Source organism: Haliotis asinina, chromosome 4 (genome assembly GCF_037392515.1).
Source record: "Haliotis asinina isolate JCU_RB_2024 chromosome 4, JCU_Hal_asi_v2, whole genome shotgun sequence".
NCBI lineage: Eukaryota > Metazoa > Mollusca > Gastropoda > Lepetellida > Haliotidae > Haliotis > Haliotis asinina.
The window spans coordinates 80,294,922-80,315,161 of NC_090283.1; the positions used below are offsets into that span (position 1 = coordinate 80,294,922).

General features: G+C 38.8%; 1 protein-coding gene across 2 annotated transcripts in view; it reads left to right on the plus strand.

Annotated features, from left to right (window-relative positions):
• Window positions 1-5,797: 5,797 nt before the first annotated feature.
• Window positions 5,798-20,240, plus strand: part of LOC137281965 (arf-GAP domain and FG repeat-containing protein 1-like) — a 38,411-nt gene continuing 23,968 nt past the window's right edge. Inside the window, exons 1-2 of one of the 2 annotated variants that reach the window (XM_067813704.1) lie at window positions 5,798-6,010; window positions 18,315-18,408. In XM_067813704.1, coding sequence (XP_067669805.1) covers window positions 5,847-6,010; window positions 18,315-18,408 — 258 coding nt within the window. In that variant the 5' untranslated portion in view covers window positions 5,798-5,846. The remainder of the gene's footprint in view (window positions 6,011-18,314; window positions 18,409-20,240) is intronic. The other variant, XM_067813703.1, reaches the window with a different exon arrangement.

Below are 20,240 nucleotides of genomic sequence, written 5' to 3' on the forward strand. Positions count from 1 at the left end.
TAAATGCGTTCAGTTGTATGCAAGCACTCCAGCCATGCCAGGAAATGTTATTGCTGTCCGAACATATCCGTTGCCTTCGCTAACATTCCTTGTCAGTTGGGTAAGTGAAGGAATTAAGTTGTATGTTGCCATCAGGGACACTATGCTTGTGACTACATCACGGCGGATAAATCGATAATATACAAAGTTATCAATGTACTTTTAGATGACCCATGAAAACAATCCGATGTACTTTAAATTTACCTCCGAATATTGCCATCTCGTGGACTCTGTAACTCCATGGTATGTATGGTTTCTCCCCGAGACCGCTTCTGTGGTCAGTCTGGACCACCAGACTCCGCTATTTGCCTCCTAAGCGCAATCAAGCGTGAGCGACTGAAGACCAGTTCCAACCCGGCTCTTCACGAGTAGCTACTGTGGGGTCGCGGCCATGCACGTGGTTCGAACGTCAGATTGCAGGTCGGTGGTTAAGTTCCAAGACCGCCTTTAGTGGTGTAGTGGGTAGAGTGTCGCGCAATGTCGTCAGTTCGATTCCCTGTCCGGGTCACGTCAAGCAAGGATTGGCGAGGTTAGAGGTAGTATATTACGCCTGACTGGGGTCTAAATGCGGAGTAGTATATTAGTGGGCGTGTCTAAAACCGGCGTACTTCTGCGCTGACGTCAGCGAAAGGAAGTGACGCCATGAAAACAAAATACGCGTTACACGTGATCTCCAGTTATTCGTGCTGCAGCATCTCCACATTGTGATCTGTCTGGTTTTTTTGGGGGGGGGTTTTGGTTTGGTTTTTTTTGTTTGGTTTTTTGTCAATGTAAACTGTTGGCGAATTGGAGCCTGTCACAACCGGTGTCCGAAATGTCGGCTGTCTCTATTCTCTTTACTGAGACTTTAGTAATCTAAACATCTCAGAGGGAGACAGTCCGGTCGGCCAAGTCGCAATATGGAGTTACGTCCCCTTCCTTTACGCGTTCTAGAATCCTCTGACAGACGGTTAGGCCTGTAGGTAATAGATGACTGGAGTACTCGATGATGCACATTCAAAGCGGCGTCATACTCACCTCACTCACAGGCCACTGCTTGAACAATAACAATATACTTTATGGTAAAAATAAACCAAGATATTGTTTTTTGTCGACACGAGTGAGAATGCACACTATTCGGAATGTGAAGCGGTGAAGTGTTACGGACGTGGTGTATAGGACGTTTATAATTAATAGCTAGGCAATGTTGAGACTGTTTTACTGAAACTAAAGACGCATGTCCTGCAGCTCCAACCGTCCGCTGTCCCATCGTTATACAGACGCGTGGGGCGTCCTACCTTAACGCCATGAAGGAAAATACGTGTTCTGCAGATGTCTTCTAGAAAATTATCTGCCTCAAACAAAATCTGTCTGTGGTAATACATATTGGTTCCCTGTGATAAATCACCATGATCGCTACACTAGTGTCGTTTTGAACCCGACTCAAATGGCAATCTGATAAAAACTAGTCTCGAGAACGCAAACAAAATCAGTTGTAGCTGGCGATAGAAACTATGGAGGGTGTGACATCACTTCCGGAAGTAAGCTGAGGCTTGGAATGGGTTCAGGATATCTATTACTGCATGGTTATGTATTGCACGTTATAATCGGGGATCCTTTACGGATTCCTCAGCTTATCTTAACCGGACTTCCGGTCACCCCGCACTTGTCGTCTGGTGAGCAGCGGCCACGACCCTGGTAACCGGAAGAGTTTCTTTTGTCGTCGTCTTTCGTCTTTCTCCGTGTATCCATGGTAACACGTGTCCCGTTACGATAGCTTGGACTGCTATCTCAGGGCATCGCTGCAATGTATTAGTGGCTGTGTTTGACGTTCATTCCTTACGTGTGCAATATACTGAGATTTACTGTGCATTGTGAAATGTGCATTGTTAACAGCTTTGTATTGAATAAATAAAAAAAAATGTATTTACCGGAGGAGCCTTTCTTAATACTTATAATAACCATACACTGTTTCAAATTCTCATTCCCAGGGCCATGGAGAATATGGTTGCAAAACTAAGCTTTTATTTCTCTCTTCAGCACATGAAGATCCGGGTTAGAATTGGTCGTCAGCAGTCCATGCTTGTTGGAGCCGACTGACGGGATCGGGGTATCTCACTGACTGTCTGGTCCAGACTGGACAGACCGCCACCATAGCTGGAATACTGCTGAGTACGGCTGAAACACCAAACAAATATTCCGGTCTGTTCTTGGCCCAGGTTCATGTTAGTGCTTGACGTGGCAATGTTCTAAGTAAGACCGCACAGCCCTGTGAACGACATCACGAGGGGTGAGTGAGTAAATGAGTAAAGATCTTTTATACGGCTAATTTTATATTGTTACACTTATCCCATGACACCTTTATATAAAATTCTCTCATAACCCTTAAAGGGTGCCCATTTTGTGTATGTGTGTGTGCGTGCGTGTGCGTGCGTGTGTGCATGCGTATGTGTGTGTGCGCGCGCGCGTGTGTGTTTGCACTTTCACATGAGATGAGACTTAACTAAATATCTGTCTGTGTGGGTTTAACGCCCCGTGAACGACAGTAATGGACACATCTATAATTAGTTTAGACCACCACGTGGTGTTACAACCCGACAGGTTAACAATGGAACAACGGACACAAGTACCTAAATACCCGACAGGTTAACAATGGAACAACGGACACAAGTACCTAAATACCCGACAGGTTAACAATGGAACAACGGACACAAGTACCTAAATACCCGACAGGTTAACAATTCAACAACGGACACAAGTACCTGAATACCCGACAGGTTAACAATGGAACAACGGACACAAGTACCTGAATACCCGACAGGTTAACAATGGAACAACGGACACAAGTACCTAAATACCCGACAGGTTAACAATGGAACAACGGACACAAGTACCTGAATACCCGACAGGTTAACAATGGAACAACGGACACAAGTACCTAAATACCCGACAGGTTAACAATGGAACAACGGACACAAGTACCTAAATACCCGACAGGTTAACAATGGAACAACGGACACAAGTACCTAAATACCCGACAGGTTAACAATGGGACGATACAGGTCCTAGTCAGGCATCCTCCATAAAACTGAGAGCGGTGGCAAACTGGGTTACCGACAGCAAAATACAAGGGAGATAACCCCAGGAGCAGAAGTGTTGAGAACCAAGGAAGTAGACTTGTTACATAGCACTACCGGGAGCATGATGTGTGACAACCTAGGTCAGTTATGGTTTTGGCCGTGTGTCCTTTCATTTTTAATGTTTATGTTACTGAACCTCGCAAATAGAGACACTCGCATACCAATACCGCTTTGTAAAGTTTGTGACGGTTGAGTAGCTTCCAAATAAATGTAAATGGTAAAACACACGTAACAATACTGAGTTTAACAGTAATTTGAAGAACACCAGATCTATGTACGATAAAAATAACTTTGAAATGTCAAAGGGAATATCCCCTGAATTAAAAAATATCTGATATATACCAACCGATAATATAAACAGATTAGATTCACTGTCTACGGTTCGACTCATCAATCAATCAATCAATCAATCAATCAATCAATCAATCAATCAGCCAGTCAATCAATCAATCAGTGAATATATTGTTCCGACAAACAAGCATTGGTGGTACAGGAACAATACAAACATATAGTTATAACATAACTGATAAACTTATAATCCCTTGGTAACAGTAAATATATTAGTGTGTTATTCGTTTTACAGTGTTAGTAATAAATCTTAAAGTATCCAAACAACATTGAAACAATTGGATAATTATTTTAGACAGACAGTAGTTAAAAGTTTGCGACTTTCGGCCACTTACTGTAATAAATCGGGATGTGATCTGAAGTTATCAAAGAGCGAACATTTCAATTAGTAATGAATTCGTCGGCTACCGCTAGTAAATTAGAAAGATTTCAATTTCTATTTATTCTTGGTATATTTTTTCCAGCGGCCAGTCGCTACAGGTAAAATATGATTCGATTAGTCTACAGTTCGGCAAGCCCCAAAGCGTGTCTGTTCTCAATGATGACGGGAAACGATGCAAAGCCAAACTACCACTCGTTTCACCAACTATCTGTCGTATATTACGACGAAGTAAAAACGCCACAAAGTTACGCATACACGTTGCTATTTTTAGAAAGTGGTCAAATACGCGCGCGTGTGTGTTTGTTTGTTTGTTTGTGTGTGTGTGTGTATGAGTGTGTGCGCGCGCAGGGGTTTGAAAATGCCTTCGCGCGAGACAAGTCAGTTTTCATTTCGGGCGATCAAGTAATGCAACATATGTCATATTTGGGATTTCACTTTCTTAGTAAAGTACAAATTCTAGTACTTTTTGATTGAGTCCCATCCTAATCGCCAGCGCACAGTCTGGCCCGCTCAGTCACCGCGACCTCCATGCTGACTTTGTGTGCTGGCGATTAGGTGCCTGACTCTGAGGGTATGGATTCGAATCCCGGATGGGACTCAACTAAAGAGTACTAGAATTTGTACTTTACTAAGAAAGTGAAATCCCAAATATGGCATATGTTGCATTTGACCACTTTCTAAATGACATCGTGTGATCAAGTAATGGTATCTTACTTGTCCGTGGGCTACTAGATGATTTCCGCTAACAAAGAAAGTTTTCAAGTCTTGATACTATCTTTGCATTACACTGGGCACAAGAAAGTAGCAAACTGGTCTCGACGCCTGTGATGATATCGATATATACACACTACTCATTTCCTGTTTGATAGCCCAATGGATACAGTGTTTGCTCGTCACACTGAAGACCGGGTTGTGAAATTCATTTCTGGCGTTCTCGATGTGGCTGGGGTATTGCTAAAAGCGGTGTAAAAGTAAACTCATTCACCTGCACGTTTCCCTACCACCTCACCTGAAGCGTTATAAAATACCTTAGGGCCAGGTAGGGGAGGTGAGAGTTTAATGCTTAATGCTGTTTTCCACGAAGCGGTCATAATATCAATACCATACTATTGATACCGTGATGATGACAGTCGCATGGCCAAAGCGGACTTGTTGAACATGGCCCAACTCAGTATGTGCGTCTGTATTTAATAAATAAAGAGTTATATTCATTTAGCTACATGAGTGAGTCAGTTTAGTTTGACGCCACTTTTAGCAATATTCCAACAATATCACGGCAGGGGACACCAGAAAAGAGCTTGACTCATAGTACCCATGTGGGGAGTCGAACCCGGGTCTTCAGCGTGACGAGCGAACGCTTTAACCACTTGAAGATGGTCAAGATAAGATACAATGTGGGTCATAAATGTTTTCCCATTAACCAGTTACGTAGCCCTAAGTGAAATGTTACGGACAATCTTGAGTTTAGTGCATTTTAGTTGTGCAGCTCTGCATGTGCATTCATAATCGAATATTTTGCTTTCAGTACCAAGATAATTTTGCGTTACCTTTCAACAACTCTTTGCCTTTTTCTCATCGGATGAGCTGATATTTCATGGACATCAACAAGGGGCGTGGTATAAACATAATAGACAGACATCTCCTAAGTACGTCTTTTTCAAACTGAATTTAATCTTATCACGCTGATCTTAATGATATTGTGAGACAGGCGGGAGGGAAAAACATCACTGGCCTTCCCTGATTGGATGATTTGTTGGATACATTATACACGGACGACTTCTGAGTTCATTCCAGTCCGACGTCCTGACCTACCAACAGACTATACAAATAATATTATTACCCACAGGAAACATAAAATATCGCTTTCGGTTGTGGTATGCAATTCATGCGATAGCTGTATTACGTCCCTTGATACGTTTCCATTTCCGTACCGTTTCGCCAATCTCCGTACGGTAGAAATGGCGTCGAACAAGAGAAAGCAAGATGAGAAACATCTCAAAATGTTACGGGAGATGGTGGCCCTACCCCACAATAAACAATGTTTTGACTGCCACCAGAGGGGCCCGACATATGTGGACATGACGATAGGATCGTTCGTCTGCACATCGTGCAGCGGAATCCTGTAAGTACCCCCAGGTGCCGGGAATGACACCGACTGTCTCCGGTAATCGATGGCTTGTGTGGCACGATTCCTAACGAAATGTCGCATTATGATTTACAGATTCAGTATTTAATTTGAAAGAAATAGTATATATCAGGTTTTATATCCGGCATACACTTTTATTATTAGCAAGTTGTGTTACTTTATCTGTTTCTGAGCAGAAACCGGCCTCTTTGAGTGTACACAGATAAGTGGTTTCTGCCTGCAGGCGTGTAACTGTCAAACGAGGAAACTGAAGTAACCCGTTGTTCAGTTAGACACGCGTAGACTGAGACAGCACGATGTCTTTAGTCTGCAGTAATATGAAATACTAGTAGATACACTGTATGTGCAGTCTTACTTACCAATTTGACGTGTGGTTTAGTCTAAAATTATATGATGATTTCATTTCTTTTTAGAGGTCTGCAAACTGTTACAAAGTTCAGAGTTAGTCATGCATGGACAATATAGCGTGTTATACAACATGAGACTTCATCATGTTCACATGAAATGATCAACATGTATGCCAATACACTAGACAATTTTCCTGGAACATTTACTAGTGGTATCAGCACCTGACTGACTACTGTAGCTCGTACTGTACAGCGATCTTATTGGCTTTTTTTCTACCATGTTACCCCCATTTAGTCCTCAGCCGACAGATCCCATTTCTGACTGAATACACCATTTTCATCAGTTGCCTTTTCAAATTTGACTTTGGGGTAATTTTCACAACCATTTGGATAGGTTCATCCAGCCTTGTTTTTAACTAAAGCCATGAATTTTTGTCAAAAGTTGATTATGGTCCTCTTTTGACAAGGTTCAAGTAGCATTTTGCAGGTTTCATCTTCATAATCATAGTAATTTGTGTGTGTGTTCAGTTATGAATAGTGTAGACATTAACATGATAAATAACAGTATACTGTACACTGCTAACAATAACTCTGCTCTCCTCTGCTAAAACGTTTCATGACAGCAGATATGCGATACACCTGCTATAAGATTACTGGTAGGAGAGCCTGAACATAAAATCAGTGTCTACATTTCACTTCTGACCACACAAAGTTATGTACCATTCACAAGACCTTCAGTTCCATCCATTTTTGTTCAGTATATGAAATATGATCATAATGCAGAAAACTGACACAAATTAAACTAAACCTTACATAATAATAACATTGAAATACATAATCATAATCTTTGTCATTTTGAATGAACGTAAATTATATTAAATAGATCAAACAAATTAACACAACACATAAGAACTGGATAGCAAAGGGCAAATGATTCTCACAAACATGTCAAGAACTACCGCAAGTTTGGCAAATCACCAGGAAGTTTCACGTCTATTTTTCTTTCAGAAACACAAGTCTGTTTATGGCTTCGCAGGACAAACTTGCCCTTTGGTGGCCAGCAACATCTCCAGCTGTTATCTTTATATATTCTTCAAAACAAAAAGTATGGGAACACCCTGAGAATTGATATTCACATGTATACTGAAATGTGGTGAGGTCATTATACTCTTAGCTAATGCAAGGTTTTGTGAGCGTAATGGTCACTTTGAATGACACGTTAGAAATTGCAGTGATGTAACTGATTCAATATTCGTTCCGTTTGAGTGAAATGAAACCGTGTCAAAAACAGCGGGGAAACAAGGGTGCTGAAACACGCCTGGCACCATGTTTGAGTCAAACACAAAACTGAAAGACAGAGTTCCCAATAGTTTTTTATATATCAGATCACTTTTGGCATTCTAGACTCTAACATATTCTACCGGTTGTATTTGGATATTCACAGTGGGAATTTTATACCTATGATAAGTAACAACTCGTCATTAATGCAAATGATATGTTTACATAATGTACACGGAAGGTATGCACAATAGGACAAATATTTTTATATGAAATAACTGAAAAAGGACCGTAGGTATTGATGTCTTGCTGACTTGTAGATCTAAATAGACCACATTCAAGGGAATTCTGAACTTCCTTCCGTGAAAATGGTGTCCCAGAAGGAATGCATAGATTTGGACAACACGATTCAGTTTTGAGACATTTTAGAAAAGCTATGAAAGCTTTCTGAAATGACGGTAAGAAAACCGAAAATACTGAATTTTTGGATTCCATTATGATATATATCGAACAGAAATCAAATACATAAGTTCTGCTAATAACGCAGTATACCGCTTCACCCCTAACCAATCCTTGTCCCCTTGAGAGAAGTGGACAATGTATAGTGTAGTCATTGAATGAATAGTGTTTGAGATACTAAAATATATCTATTCTTAGTTGTGATTATAACGTAATTGACCAGCTAAGCATAACATTCCACAAAGTTTAGATAAGATTCCCTGATATGTTCTTATTGGAACTAACATGTGAAGGTTGTTTGAATAACAATTGGGAGGGTTCTCTTAGGCATTTCTATTTTTATGATGTTTCTAATGGTACTTCAGTGAATTGTAAACTTATGTTTCAAGTGTTTCAAGTATGACATAATGCAGTAAAAAAGTTGGGTGGTTTGGCTTATTTTTGGTACATACTATTTTTATTCTGATTTTAAGGGTCAGGTAAGGATCTTGGCTAAGTAATCTGTGAGATTTATCTACATTGTATATGGCAGTCGTAATGTTTGGGATCTGTGTGTGCCAGCTATACAGAATATTTTTCAGTTAAAAACCCTGGAGATCTGTTCATAAACATGATAAACCATGCTCATATATTCAGCATATTTTCCGTGTTCATTTCTATTTTTCAGGTGTAGAGGCCTCCTGAGGCCATGGTGTTATGTTTTAGGTTGACCACTGTATTGATTCTTGGGACAAAAATCTTGATCATTTGCTAATGCCATTGGTCTGCCATTAACTGGTGCCAATGGACTGTGAGCTATGTATCATGGTTATTATTGTACAATAGCTGAGTAGCTGTATCAAAACATCAACACAGGCCACAGAGTTACAAACAGCAGTGTTGCTTGCAGAACTAGTGTTGGGCAAATCCACTATTCATTGTCACAGGACTTGTGGGGAACGATTATTGATTATAGTAGAAATATATGCACTGTCAACGTAGAAACCACTTTCAATTGTTTTTCTTCAATTTCATTCTTAGAATGTTTTTATAACTAATACTGTCATGTACATGCATGCAAGAAAGACACTGGAATTGTAATTAAACGTTGAAAATGATGAAAATATTACAATGTGCATAGCTTTATGCTGTTAAGAAGAACAAAATTCTGATGAATCAAAAATATGTTTTATACAATCCATAATCATTTTTAATCCTTCTGTCGATCAATTTTTTATTATTGGAACACCACTGCGCAGAACGTTGCCTAGGATGACATAGCACACAAAAACAACACAATGTTACACATGTGACATGACATAGCAGTAGAAATTAGAATAGATGGCTTGCTGTTGTCATGGTAATATGAGCTGCAAAGTTTTAAGAGAGTGAGTGAGTGAGTTGTTTTACGCCACACTCGGCAATATTCCAGCTATATGGCAGCGGTCTGTAAATAATCGAGTCTGGACCAGACAATCCAGTGATCAACAACATTAGCATCGATCTGCGCAATTGGGAACGGATGACATGTTGTGTCAACCTAGTCAATGAACCTGACCACCCGATCTCGTTAGTCGCCTCTTACGACAAGCATTTTATGGCAAGCATGGGTTACTGTAGGCCTATTCTACCCCAGGACCTTTACGGGTTGCAAAGTTTTAAATAACATGCAATCAAGTTTTTTGTTAATCAGAGTTCCAGATAAGATTTAGCTTATGTGGGAACGCTACCCACTGTGTTTCTTTTTTCGAATGGATCTATCGTTTTCCATTATCTACTGTTTTTATTAGTTATAACTAATGTGGGTATTTTTTCATTGATTTTACTCATCTGAGTACATGACATTGAGTATCAGAACCAACTTAAGTATAATGGAAATGCTTTCATAAAAATCACTCTTTCGATACTGAAAAAATAGCACTAGTCCTATACTATTAGTACAACTTGATGGCAATTGATGTAGATTTCATTATGCAAGCGATTTTTATGAATTTATTCTGTACACATCTTTTAAACTTTTCTTTTTGCATATCTAACATTTTAAATGCATAACTGATACTCAGCAATTAGTTTTCAATGCACAACTTTCTGTGCATGTTGTACTCTGATATGCAGCGTATCTGGGCCACTGTTAATAGTTTATTATAGTTGCAGCTTTAACCATGATGACACTGAAGGACAAATTATTACAATACAGTGACTGATATGATGCTATGAATAAATACTGCCTTAGAGTTGAAGGGCTGTTTACCATCGTGCAGCAATATGTTGTGTAAAATGATGTATCAAGATTTATTCTTATCTCTGTGGTTTCGTTATAAGCTGTTGGAGGCAGATGAAGACAGGGAGTGACACTAGTTATGACACTCAATTCAAAGGGGTAACTTCAATCTCTCAGACATGTCTTGACATGATCCTTACCAGAAGATGTAGTATGTCATGAAATGGTATGTCACATAGTTTCAGATTTCAACAGGGTACAGCATTCAGTTCTACATTTAGTTTTACTTGCTATAAATCACTGAAAAAAGAGAGAAAAGAAGAAAGAATTTTTTCTCATCAAAAATCACTTTGATGTTACTTTTATGAGACCCACAGCATTTAGTCTCTGGAAAATAAGTATCAATGTCTTCCAGTATGTAGCAGCTTTGCTCACAAAATACTGTATATATCCCATACATGCATATGTACATATGTTGTAATCTCTAAAGGTTTTGTATTCTGTGGATTGCTTGCTTTGTTGCACACTAAACATGAGTATCCATGGTAACAGTTGTACAGATGAATTATGTAGAGATGCCAACTATAAATATTTTGAAAGATGCCTTTGGCAATGTTTTACTTCAGTTTACTTCTATATAGAGATGTTAATTTTTTTTGTCATTTTGACATAAATTTTGTTAACTTTTTTTCCCTCATTAGGTTTTTGAGTCATGTGCCACTAATAAATGAAATCTAGCTTTACAGAATTGGTGTTAGTTGACACTGTTTCTCCAGAGTATCATGCAGAGTTATGTCCCTTGTGGTCAGTCATGTTTGTGGTGATTGCCCAAATCCTGTTGTTTTGCTGAAAATTACAAGTTTAGATCGCAGTTATGCAAAAAAATCAATACCATTGCATTGTTACATTGTACACTTAGCAATTCTTAACTGAACATACATAAGCATAACTGTAGGTAGTCTGTGATTAGGCACAACTGCCATTTGCTGCTGTCACCTAAATGCACCAGCGTGAGGGGTACTGGGTAGGAATACCAGATTTTCCTTAATTGTGAACTGTTTAATATCATGGATTAAATACCAGGTTTACCCAAATTATGAACTGTTTAATATCAAGGATTAAATACCAGAGTTGCAAAAATTATTGACTGTTTGGTGCCATGAGTTAAATACCAGATTTACCCAAATTATGAACTGTTTAATATCTTGGGTTAGAATACCAGATTTACTCTGCTCATGATCTCAGTCACTTGATTGTCTGTGAGTGCTGTTTTATTACAAGATGATTTAATCGCTGAGTTTATCACAATACCTATACTTTAACATAGATTTAACATCATTACACAGATAGCACTAGTGCTGCACCCCGGTCCACGCTGTATTGTTTACAGACCCACACAAAGTTATCATACATCCATTTAGTGCAGTAATACACACCTGATTCTCCCAGCTCTCTGTCCTCATTGTCTTGTTGATGTTCAAGGGTCATGTTAGTACCTGTGTTCATGTTGGTGCCTGTCGTGGGATGCTCTCTATCTCGGTGATAACCTACTTGCTTCTGTACCATGAACAGATAGTGGCCGGGGCCAAAGCTAGGACTCCGCAACTGTACCCACACATTGGAGTCACGATTCCACGTGTGTCGTGAATGATTCCTCCTGATGTACTGGAATAATGATATATGTGTCATGCTTGGCCATGTTCAAATATTGTTAATACTGAATTATTGTTATAGAAGTGTATCTGCATAGATCATTGCTCATGCTGTTGATCAGTGGATTGTCCCGTTCAGACTGTATTATGTACAGACTGCTGCCATATAGCTAGAATATTGCAGAGAGTGGCATTAATATACTGACAAAACGAACAATTTTTTAATGTAATGCTTGACAGGTCCATTAACAAGATCTCTATGTTAAATATCATTTGAGTGTATATTTCTTGCACCTTTCATTTTAGAAATTTATGTTCCCACTTACATCTTAAATTTTAATTTTTAATCTAATTTAACTAGTACTTAGTACATGGTGTTATACATGGTGTTATTCAAGTAGTACATGGTGTTGTTCAAGTAGTACATGGTGTTGTTCAAGTAGTACATGGTGTTGTTCAAGTAGTACATGGTGTTATTCAAGTAGTACATGGTGTTATTCAAGTAGTACATGGTGTTGTTCAAGTAGTACATGGTGTTGTTCAAGTAGTGCATGGTGTTATTCAAGTAGTGCATGGTGTTATTCAAGTAGTACATGGTGTTATTCAAGTAGTGCATGGTGTTATTCAAGTAGTACATGGTGTTGTTCAAGTAGTACATGGTGTTATTCAAGTAGTACATGGTGTTGTTCAAGTAGTGCATGGTGTTGTTCAAGTAGTACATGGTGTTGTTCAAGTAGTACATGGTGTTGTTCCAAGTAGTACATGGTGTTATTCAAGTAGTACATGGTGTTGTTCAAGTAGTACATGGTGTTGTTCAAGTAGTGCATGGTGTTATTCAAGTAGTACATGGTGTTATTCAAGTAGTACATCGTGTTATTCAAGTAGTACATGGTGTTGTTCAAGTAGTACATGGTGTTGTTCAAGTAGTACATGGTGTTGTTCAAGTAGTGCATGTAGTGCATGGTGTTATTCAAGTAGTACATGGTGTTGTTCAAGTAGTACATGGTGTTGTTCAAGTAGTACATGGTGTTGTTCAAGTAGTACATGGTGTTGTTCAAGTAGTACATGGTGTTATTCAAGTAGTACATGGTGTTATTCAAGTAGTACATGGTGTTGTTCAAGTAGTACATGGTGTTGTTCCAAGTAGTACATGGTGTTATTCAAGTAGTACATGGTGGTATTCAAGTAGTGCATGGTGTTATTCAAGTAGTACATCGTGTTATTCAGGCTATACATGGCATTGCTCTTGGTGTTACTTAAGTGGTACATGGTGTAACTCAAGTGGTTTGTGGCATTACTCAAGTGGTACATGGTGTTATTCAAGTGACACCTAGCTTTATTGAGAACTTATCCAGTTCATACGTGGCTGTCATCCAGATTGGGTTACTCTTTATTCAGTGTGTATGTTGCTGTATAATTGATGAGCGATGACATGGTGTGCATGAAATATGAATTCTGATGTTGGACCAGCAGCTGCCCAGCTTGCAGGGTCTAAAGGTCAATACTGTTCAACAAACCCAACACCTATCATGGTGAAATATTTCAGTGATGCATTAGTTGTTGGGATATTTCACAGATGCAGTCACTGTGGTGTTGCCATGGCTACTGTTGATGTTTTATTTAAATTAATATCAAGATATTCATTATATATCAGGGTTGTGGATGTCACATGGTCAGTTTTTGCCAAATTTGCTGGTTCACTGGACATATACAAGTAAAAGTGGTTTGGGGCCAGTCATTTAGATATGACGGTTGTTTGACTGCTTGGCGTAGATGATTTAGCAGCATGAATGATGTGATTGCCCATAATGATAGGATGATCTGTGGAATGTGAACAATTCTAGTGTAAAGGTGACTTGTACGTGACTGTTGACAGGAGATACAAGTAGTACAACTAGTGCAGGTTGGCTACACCTTATTTACATTACTCTACAAAGTGCAGTGCTACAGTACAATGTTAACATATTACATCAGGATAAGAACATCACAAAGTTTCAATATAAATATTTCTTCCCGCTGTCACTGATAAGGACATTTAGTTTGGAATTCAAGATAATCTCTGCGAGGGATGTATTAAATAATTGTGTGACATTGTGCTTTCTCTTCAGTCATCAATAAAGGGGACATTATCAGCATTTATTATTACTGTGCATATGGTAACTCGAGATAGTTCCTTGTAATGTTCGCTAACTGTTAAGACAATTATCTTTGCAATTAGGATGAAATGCTGGTCAGAACTAGTGAAACAGTATCCCTGTTTACCAGACATCAAGTGCAGGGAACTAGATAACTTTACTTCCTGGATGCAAGATAGAGATCACTGTTTTTGTGGCTGTGACATGTTTTGTCCTTTACTAATCAGGCCACAAAAGATCTTGTCCTGATTAGTGTAGACAGCCAAATTTTCGCGACCGTTTAATTTTCGCGATTTTCGTGTCAGACTTCATGACACGAGAATAAAAACATGCGATAATATAGATATATCATTCACTTTATTCAGATACATCAACAACGTAAAAACAATACATGTGTAAACTGCCTATTCACGTGTCACCACTGGGCTAATCTGGATTAACACATGTCACTTACTGATACTCTTACTAATAGTTTTCACAAGAGATTAGCCTTTTGCCAACCCCTTATATACAGTTTAACATTTCACTTTTTTTTTTAACATTTAATAAGTAACTGGTTTCTGTAACTTCAAAACCCTTTGATGTTTGGAAAAGACAAACAAGATTTACTGTTTTTGGAGATTCATGTTTTCACAATTTATGTAAGCAATCAGAAGGAGATAATTTTATTTTCATTGCTCTAACACAATGGTCAGGAAGAATTAGGTTTGAAATCAATTACATTTGTTTTCAGATCACTACGCAAATCTGTTTATTTTATAACAACTCAGTGATCACACACCTGGGTGTAGTGTTAAAACATTCAGAGATGCCCTCTGTAACAAGATCACATGCTTGTCACGTCACTGGTCTTTTTCATGGCTGAATGAAAGATTTATCGATCAATATTCTGCTTGAAAACCGTAGTCATGTAAAGTACCTATTAGGCCTACATCTCAGGTATTTATACTGTATTGCATTTGTCAATACATTTGTCAACCAGCACCTTGCGAAAAAGAGAAGGTGCAAAAAGGTTTAGTGACCACCACTCGCGAAAATTTAAAGGAGCGGAAATAAGACAGTTTACAGTATTTGAAAAGTGACATAGCAGATGGACAGAAGGATTCAAACCATACAAAAATATTCAAAACATTCATATTTTTTAAAAATAATGCTTTACCTTATATTTTGGCCCCTAAACTTATTGCTGTTCAGTCACGCTGGTTGGGGTTGGTTGCCTCTAGCAGTGTCAAATCTGGGCACAGTTGCTTCCATTTTGTAAGATCAAATAAGGACTTTGATTTGATTGTCAAACAAGGTCACACCAATTTTATTTTGTTGTTTTTTGTCCTCAGAAAACCTAAGAGCAGGATGGAAAAAACTTAACTAAAATCACCAGTCATAGTAGCATTCCTTTTAAATATTAAAAGTATTTTAATTCTGGTATTTTATTAAATGTATGTTACATTTTTGTCCAATAAAAACATAAGGATTTTAATTTTTAAGAGGGGAAAATTGATTTATTTTTGTATCTTATTCTTGAAAAAATACAACTGACAGTTCAGTAAAACAAGTAATAAGATTGGTCTGGCCTAAAGACTAAAGCTTTGCCAAATGAGGACATTTTGTGGAAAAACATGATTGTAGAACTAGTTTCTGAAATCCCAAATTAATGTACATATGATGTTTGTGAGACTCCACTGTAAAACAACAGGATTTTACATGTGTATTTATTAGTAGCAGTGTTTGTTGTTCGTACTGTAGTAAGCGGAGATGTTGAACTGTAGATTTCTTCATTATCGACTGTGCTAGATAAGCATGGTGATCCTTCAGTCAGTCAGTCAGGTATTGATGATATCAGTGCATGGTACGTGTGGACTGTGTGGTATGCAGCCAGTGCAACGTGTCCACATACCGTCAGTAGCACTACTGTCTAGTCATCTTACACTAAGATAGCATACTAAACTGAGTTTCAGAGATTTCTGTTGTCAGTTTACCAGTTGGCTGGTTCTGTACTGACTTCATGGTTTATGACATGAATGAGATTAGCTGCATGAAGGGAGAAGAACAATAAGTTCCGGTCTGTCAGAATTACATGGGGATGTAGACATGAATGAGATTCAGAATAATGGAGCAAATAAGTCAATGGGTAAATATTGTTTCAACTCATTCAACAAAGCAGGCTGACCAAAATGTCACGAGTCAGACCCCATGGGCATTTCCTGGTTAAAACCTTCAGAATAACCATATTTAACAAAGAAACTTTCATCAAAATCTGAAAGTTTACATGCGCTAGAATAGTATCAGTCACTCATTTGTGGTTGTGGCATAATCAGTGAGAAATCTGTAATGAAGTAGGAACGTATTTTAGGTGACATGCTTGTTAGTAGTTGGAGGTGTCCTCCCAGTCAGTATAGACTAACAAAGTACAGGATACAAGATAAGTGACTGAAGTTGCCCTCCTTGGCCTTGTCAGGATGCGATCGGTTGAGTCCTGAATTCAGCTTATAGTGGTGTTTAATTGGAACATGAACGTCAAACTATCGTTGTTTTATGGCTAATGTTGAAAGATTTTGTGTGTCCCTAGATTGCATAATATCTCAAGACTGAGGTCACCCCTTAATTTGGAGCACTGCACAAATAGATTCTTGCATGGAGTCATCATAGCCATAAACTCAAGTAGTAATAACTGAAGTACTCTACTCCACTCACTCACTCACTCACTCACTCACTCACTCACTCACTCACTCACTCACTCACTCACTCTCACTCACTCACTCACTCACTCACTCACTCACTCACTCATGCCTGGTTCACAAGTCAGTCACCCATATTTCAGATTCTTGCTTCTTGTGATTGACATTTTGGCCTAGATTCATGAGCTGTGTACATTGAGATAGAGTGTCACTATGTAACCTGATACACTTGATAAGAGCTGATCAGTAAACAAGGTCTGTTGTATAACAACATTGTGTACATTCTCTTCTTCATCATTATCATGCAGCCTCTTTCATCAGAACCAATACTTTCAAACAAATGTCATCTCTGAACCAGTGCAGTCTAACAAGAATATCTATAGGTTGAGGACAGATGCCATAGCTGGGTAGAGTTGCCTTTCCTCAGTGTGCCAGACATGCATCATTCCATGCATGCTCACCGGAGTAGTAAAGGTCTAAGACTTGCTTCCCATCTTCCCATCAGTAAAGGTCTAAGACCTGCCTCCCATCTTCCCATCAGTAAAGGTCTAAGACTTGTTTCCCATCTTCCCATCAGTAAAGGTCAACGACCACCTTCCCTAAAGGTTTAAGACTGAATTTCCATCATTAAAGGTCTAAGGCCGACTTCCCATTACTAAAGGTTCATGGCTGGCTTCCCACCAGTATAGGTCGGAGACCAACTTCCCATCAATCAAGGTCAAAGACCGGCTTCCCATCAGGAAAGGTTAAGACAGGCTTACCATTAACACACATCTGAGACCAGTTTCCCAACAGTCAGTGTATAAAAGCAGCATCTCATTAGTTAACATGGTTAAGTTCTAAGATTGGCATCCCATCAATTAAGGTTTAAGACCAGTTTTCCATCAGTAAAGGTTTATGACCAGCTTCCCATCAGTAAAGGTTTATGACCAGCTTCCCATCAGTAGTAGTTCTAACTCATATATGAGACAAGTGTTTTGAGTGTAAGTGCTTAAATATTTTTGCTAGTGCTGCTTAATTATTTTTGAAAAAGGTCACTTATTGGAGAGGCATGTTTGTTTCTATTGTCAGAGGCAGGTTTTTCTTCAAACTATAAGAATCACCTACATGACAGAATCTTGTGGTTTACCTATTACTTGAGAGATAGGTACTTTGACAGAATCTTGTGGCTTACCTATTACACAAGGGACAGTTACTTGACAGAATCTTGTTGCCTATCTATTTCTTAAGAGACATACTTGGCAAAGAATCTTGAATCTTGTTGCTTGTAAGTATTACATAAGAGAGAGGTTCTTGAAAGAATCTTGTGACTTATCTATTAAGCAACAATCTTGACAGAAACTTATCTTGCTTTTCTTGACAAAATCTTGCTCCTCACATATTAAGCAGCAAACTTAACCAAATCTCTTTGATCACTTGCAACATAAGAGACAGGTACGTGACAGAATCTCTTTGATCACCAGTGACATAAGAGACAGGTACGTGACAGAATCGTGATGCTTATGATGATCATGATTTGTTTGTTTGGTTCTAGACGAGGCCTGAACCCTCCTCACAGAGTCAAGTCCATCTCAATGGCAAGCTTCTCTGTAGATGAAATGGATTTCCTCAAGTGTCATGGGAATGAGGTGAGATGCTTGTCTTGTGTGTCAGTATATGGAGCCTCAGCTCTGTAACATGGCTTGAAGCTTTGAACATGCCTTGTCTGTCAACATGGTGTGTAGTTCCACAACGTTTGAAATAGAGTGGTTGGTGTGGGTGAGTGGTGTCCTTGGGAGACAGGGAATTTGAATCAAGGGGCATGGTGTGCAAGGTGGCTTGGCTTGAGGTGCAAAGATATGATCAGGTGTAAAACCCTTTGTCAGCTTTGTGTGCAGACTCTTTCACTGTATCACAACCCCTAGTGCACAGTGCACAACCCTGTGCTCTTCTGTGGGATTCTGGGATAGAGTTGGTCCTCTGCATCTTTGCCAGTCATATGAAGTGACCAGGTGGGATTCTGGGATAGAGTTGGGGCTACTGACCCGGTGGTCAAGCTTGGTATGTTTGTTGGTAATGTCTCAAAACATGTACACACCTTCCGTGTGTATTTTGTGTCTCTTCACTACCTACTGTCTTTTGAATGATGGGCACACATACATGTGTTCTAGCACTGTACAGATGCATCAGCAGGTGGTCTGGTGTCGTAAACAAAGCTGCACGTGTCCCAGTTCTTTAATCAGCAGGATGATGCCACTCGTGAGTTGGTGGTGTTTTCAAAACAAAGACACAACTGATAACCTAGTTTACATCCCTGCCCAGAAGGTGGACTGTAAACAATCTATGTTGTTTCCTTGAATTTCTGACCGAACTTGACAGCCTTTTTTTGGTGGTTAGTACAATTTCAACATACTTAATTTGATTTTTTACTTTTGCCGTTGTTAATAAAATATTTTTTTTATATGAAAATTGCCTTCTTCGTTAGTTCAGTTTTTTAATGTTAAAGATTTCTCGCTGCCTTCCAATTATGCAATCAAAATGTTACATACACAAAAAGTTTAAAACATGTGCATACCGAATAAATCTTTAAATATCGTCTGTGCAATGAAATCGACATCAATTGCGATCAAGTTGTACTGTTAGTATAGGACTAGTGTCAGTATATGATGAGTGATATTTTTATGAAATCATATGTAAGTTAGTTTTGATTAGGTATGATATAAGGTGGTACATACCTGCATAGTAAACTTAATCAATGACGTACCTAGCTGAGTAAAATCACTGATATGCCCACATATTTGAAATCAGCGAGTAACGGAAAATGAAATACCCACTTAACATTCATAATACTCACTCCAAAAAAAATACAGTGAGTACAGTACATTTGAGGTAAATCTTGTCTGGAGCTCTATTTTATATTGAGAAATGACTGAGACTGGCAGATTTATTAACATATCATTCTCATATTTCCAAACTGATAAAAAAATGCTGTAGGCAGTCCATTACAGATTTCAGTCAGTCAGTCACCTTCTCTTGATTCAAAATCAAAAGTGGAAATCCTATGTGGGAGCATTAGAATAAACATGATGTTCTGACTTCCTTTCCACCTTAAGTAGACATGACCCGATATAACTAGAACGCAGTCTAGTGTCCGTTAAAATGATTTGAGCAACGGTCCAACTTCTCACTTCCGGTCTGGTTCCCAACTCCATGTGCACTGCGACAATATACTACATGTAAAGACAGAACCCAGCTTACGCGTTGCCGTGTTCACCTTCACTGAAACAACTATCGTTTACGACGAAAAGTCATTAACTGACACATGTTTTGCTTTGATTTTTAGTTTAGGAAAGCATCAATTGTTTAATTTCCAAGTGCAATACGAATTTACATGATATAGATAAAGAGGGAAAATGCATTGAAAAAACGGTATATTGCCACAGCATTTTCTACGACAGAACACGAGGCAGTGCAAGTCTTG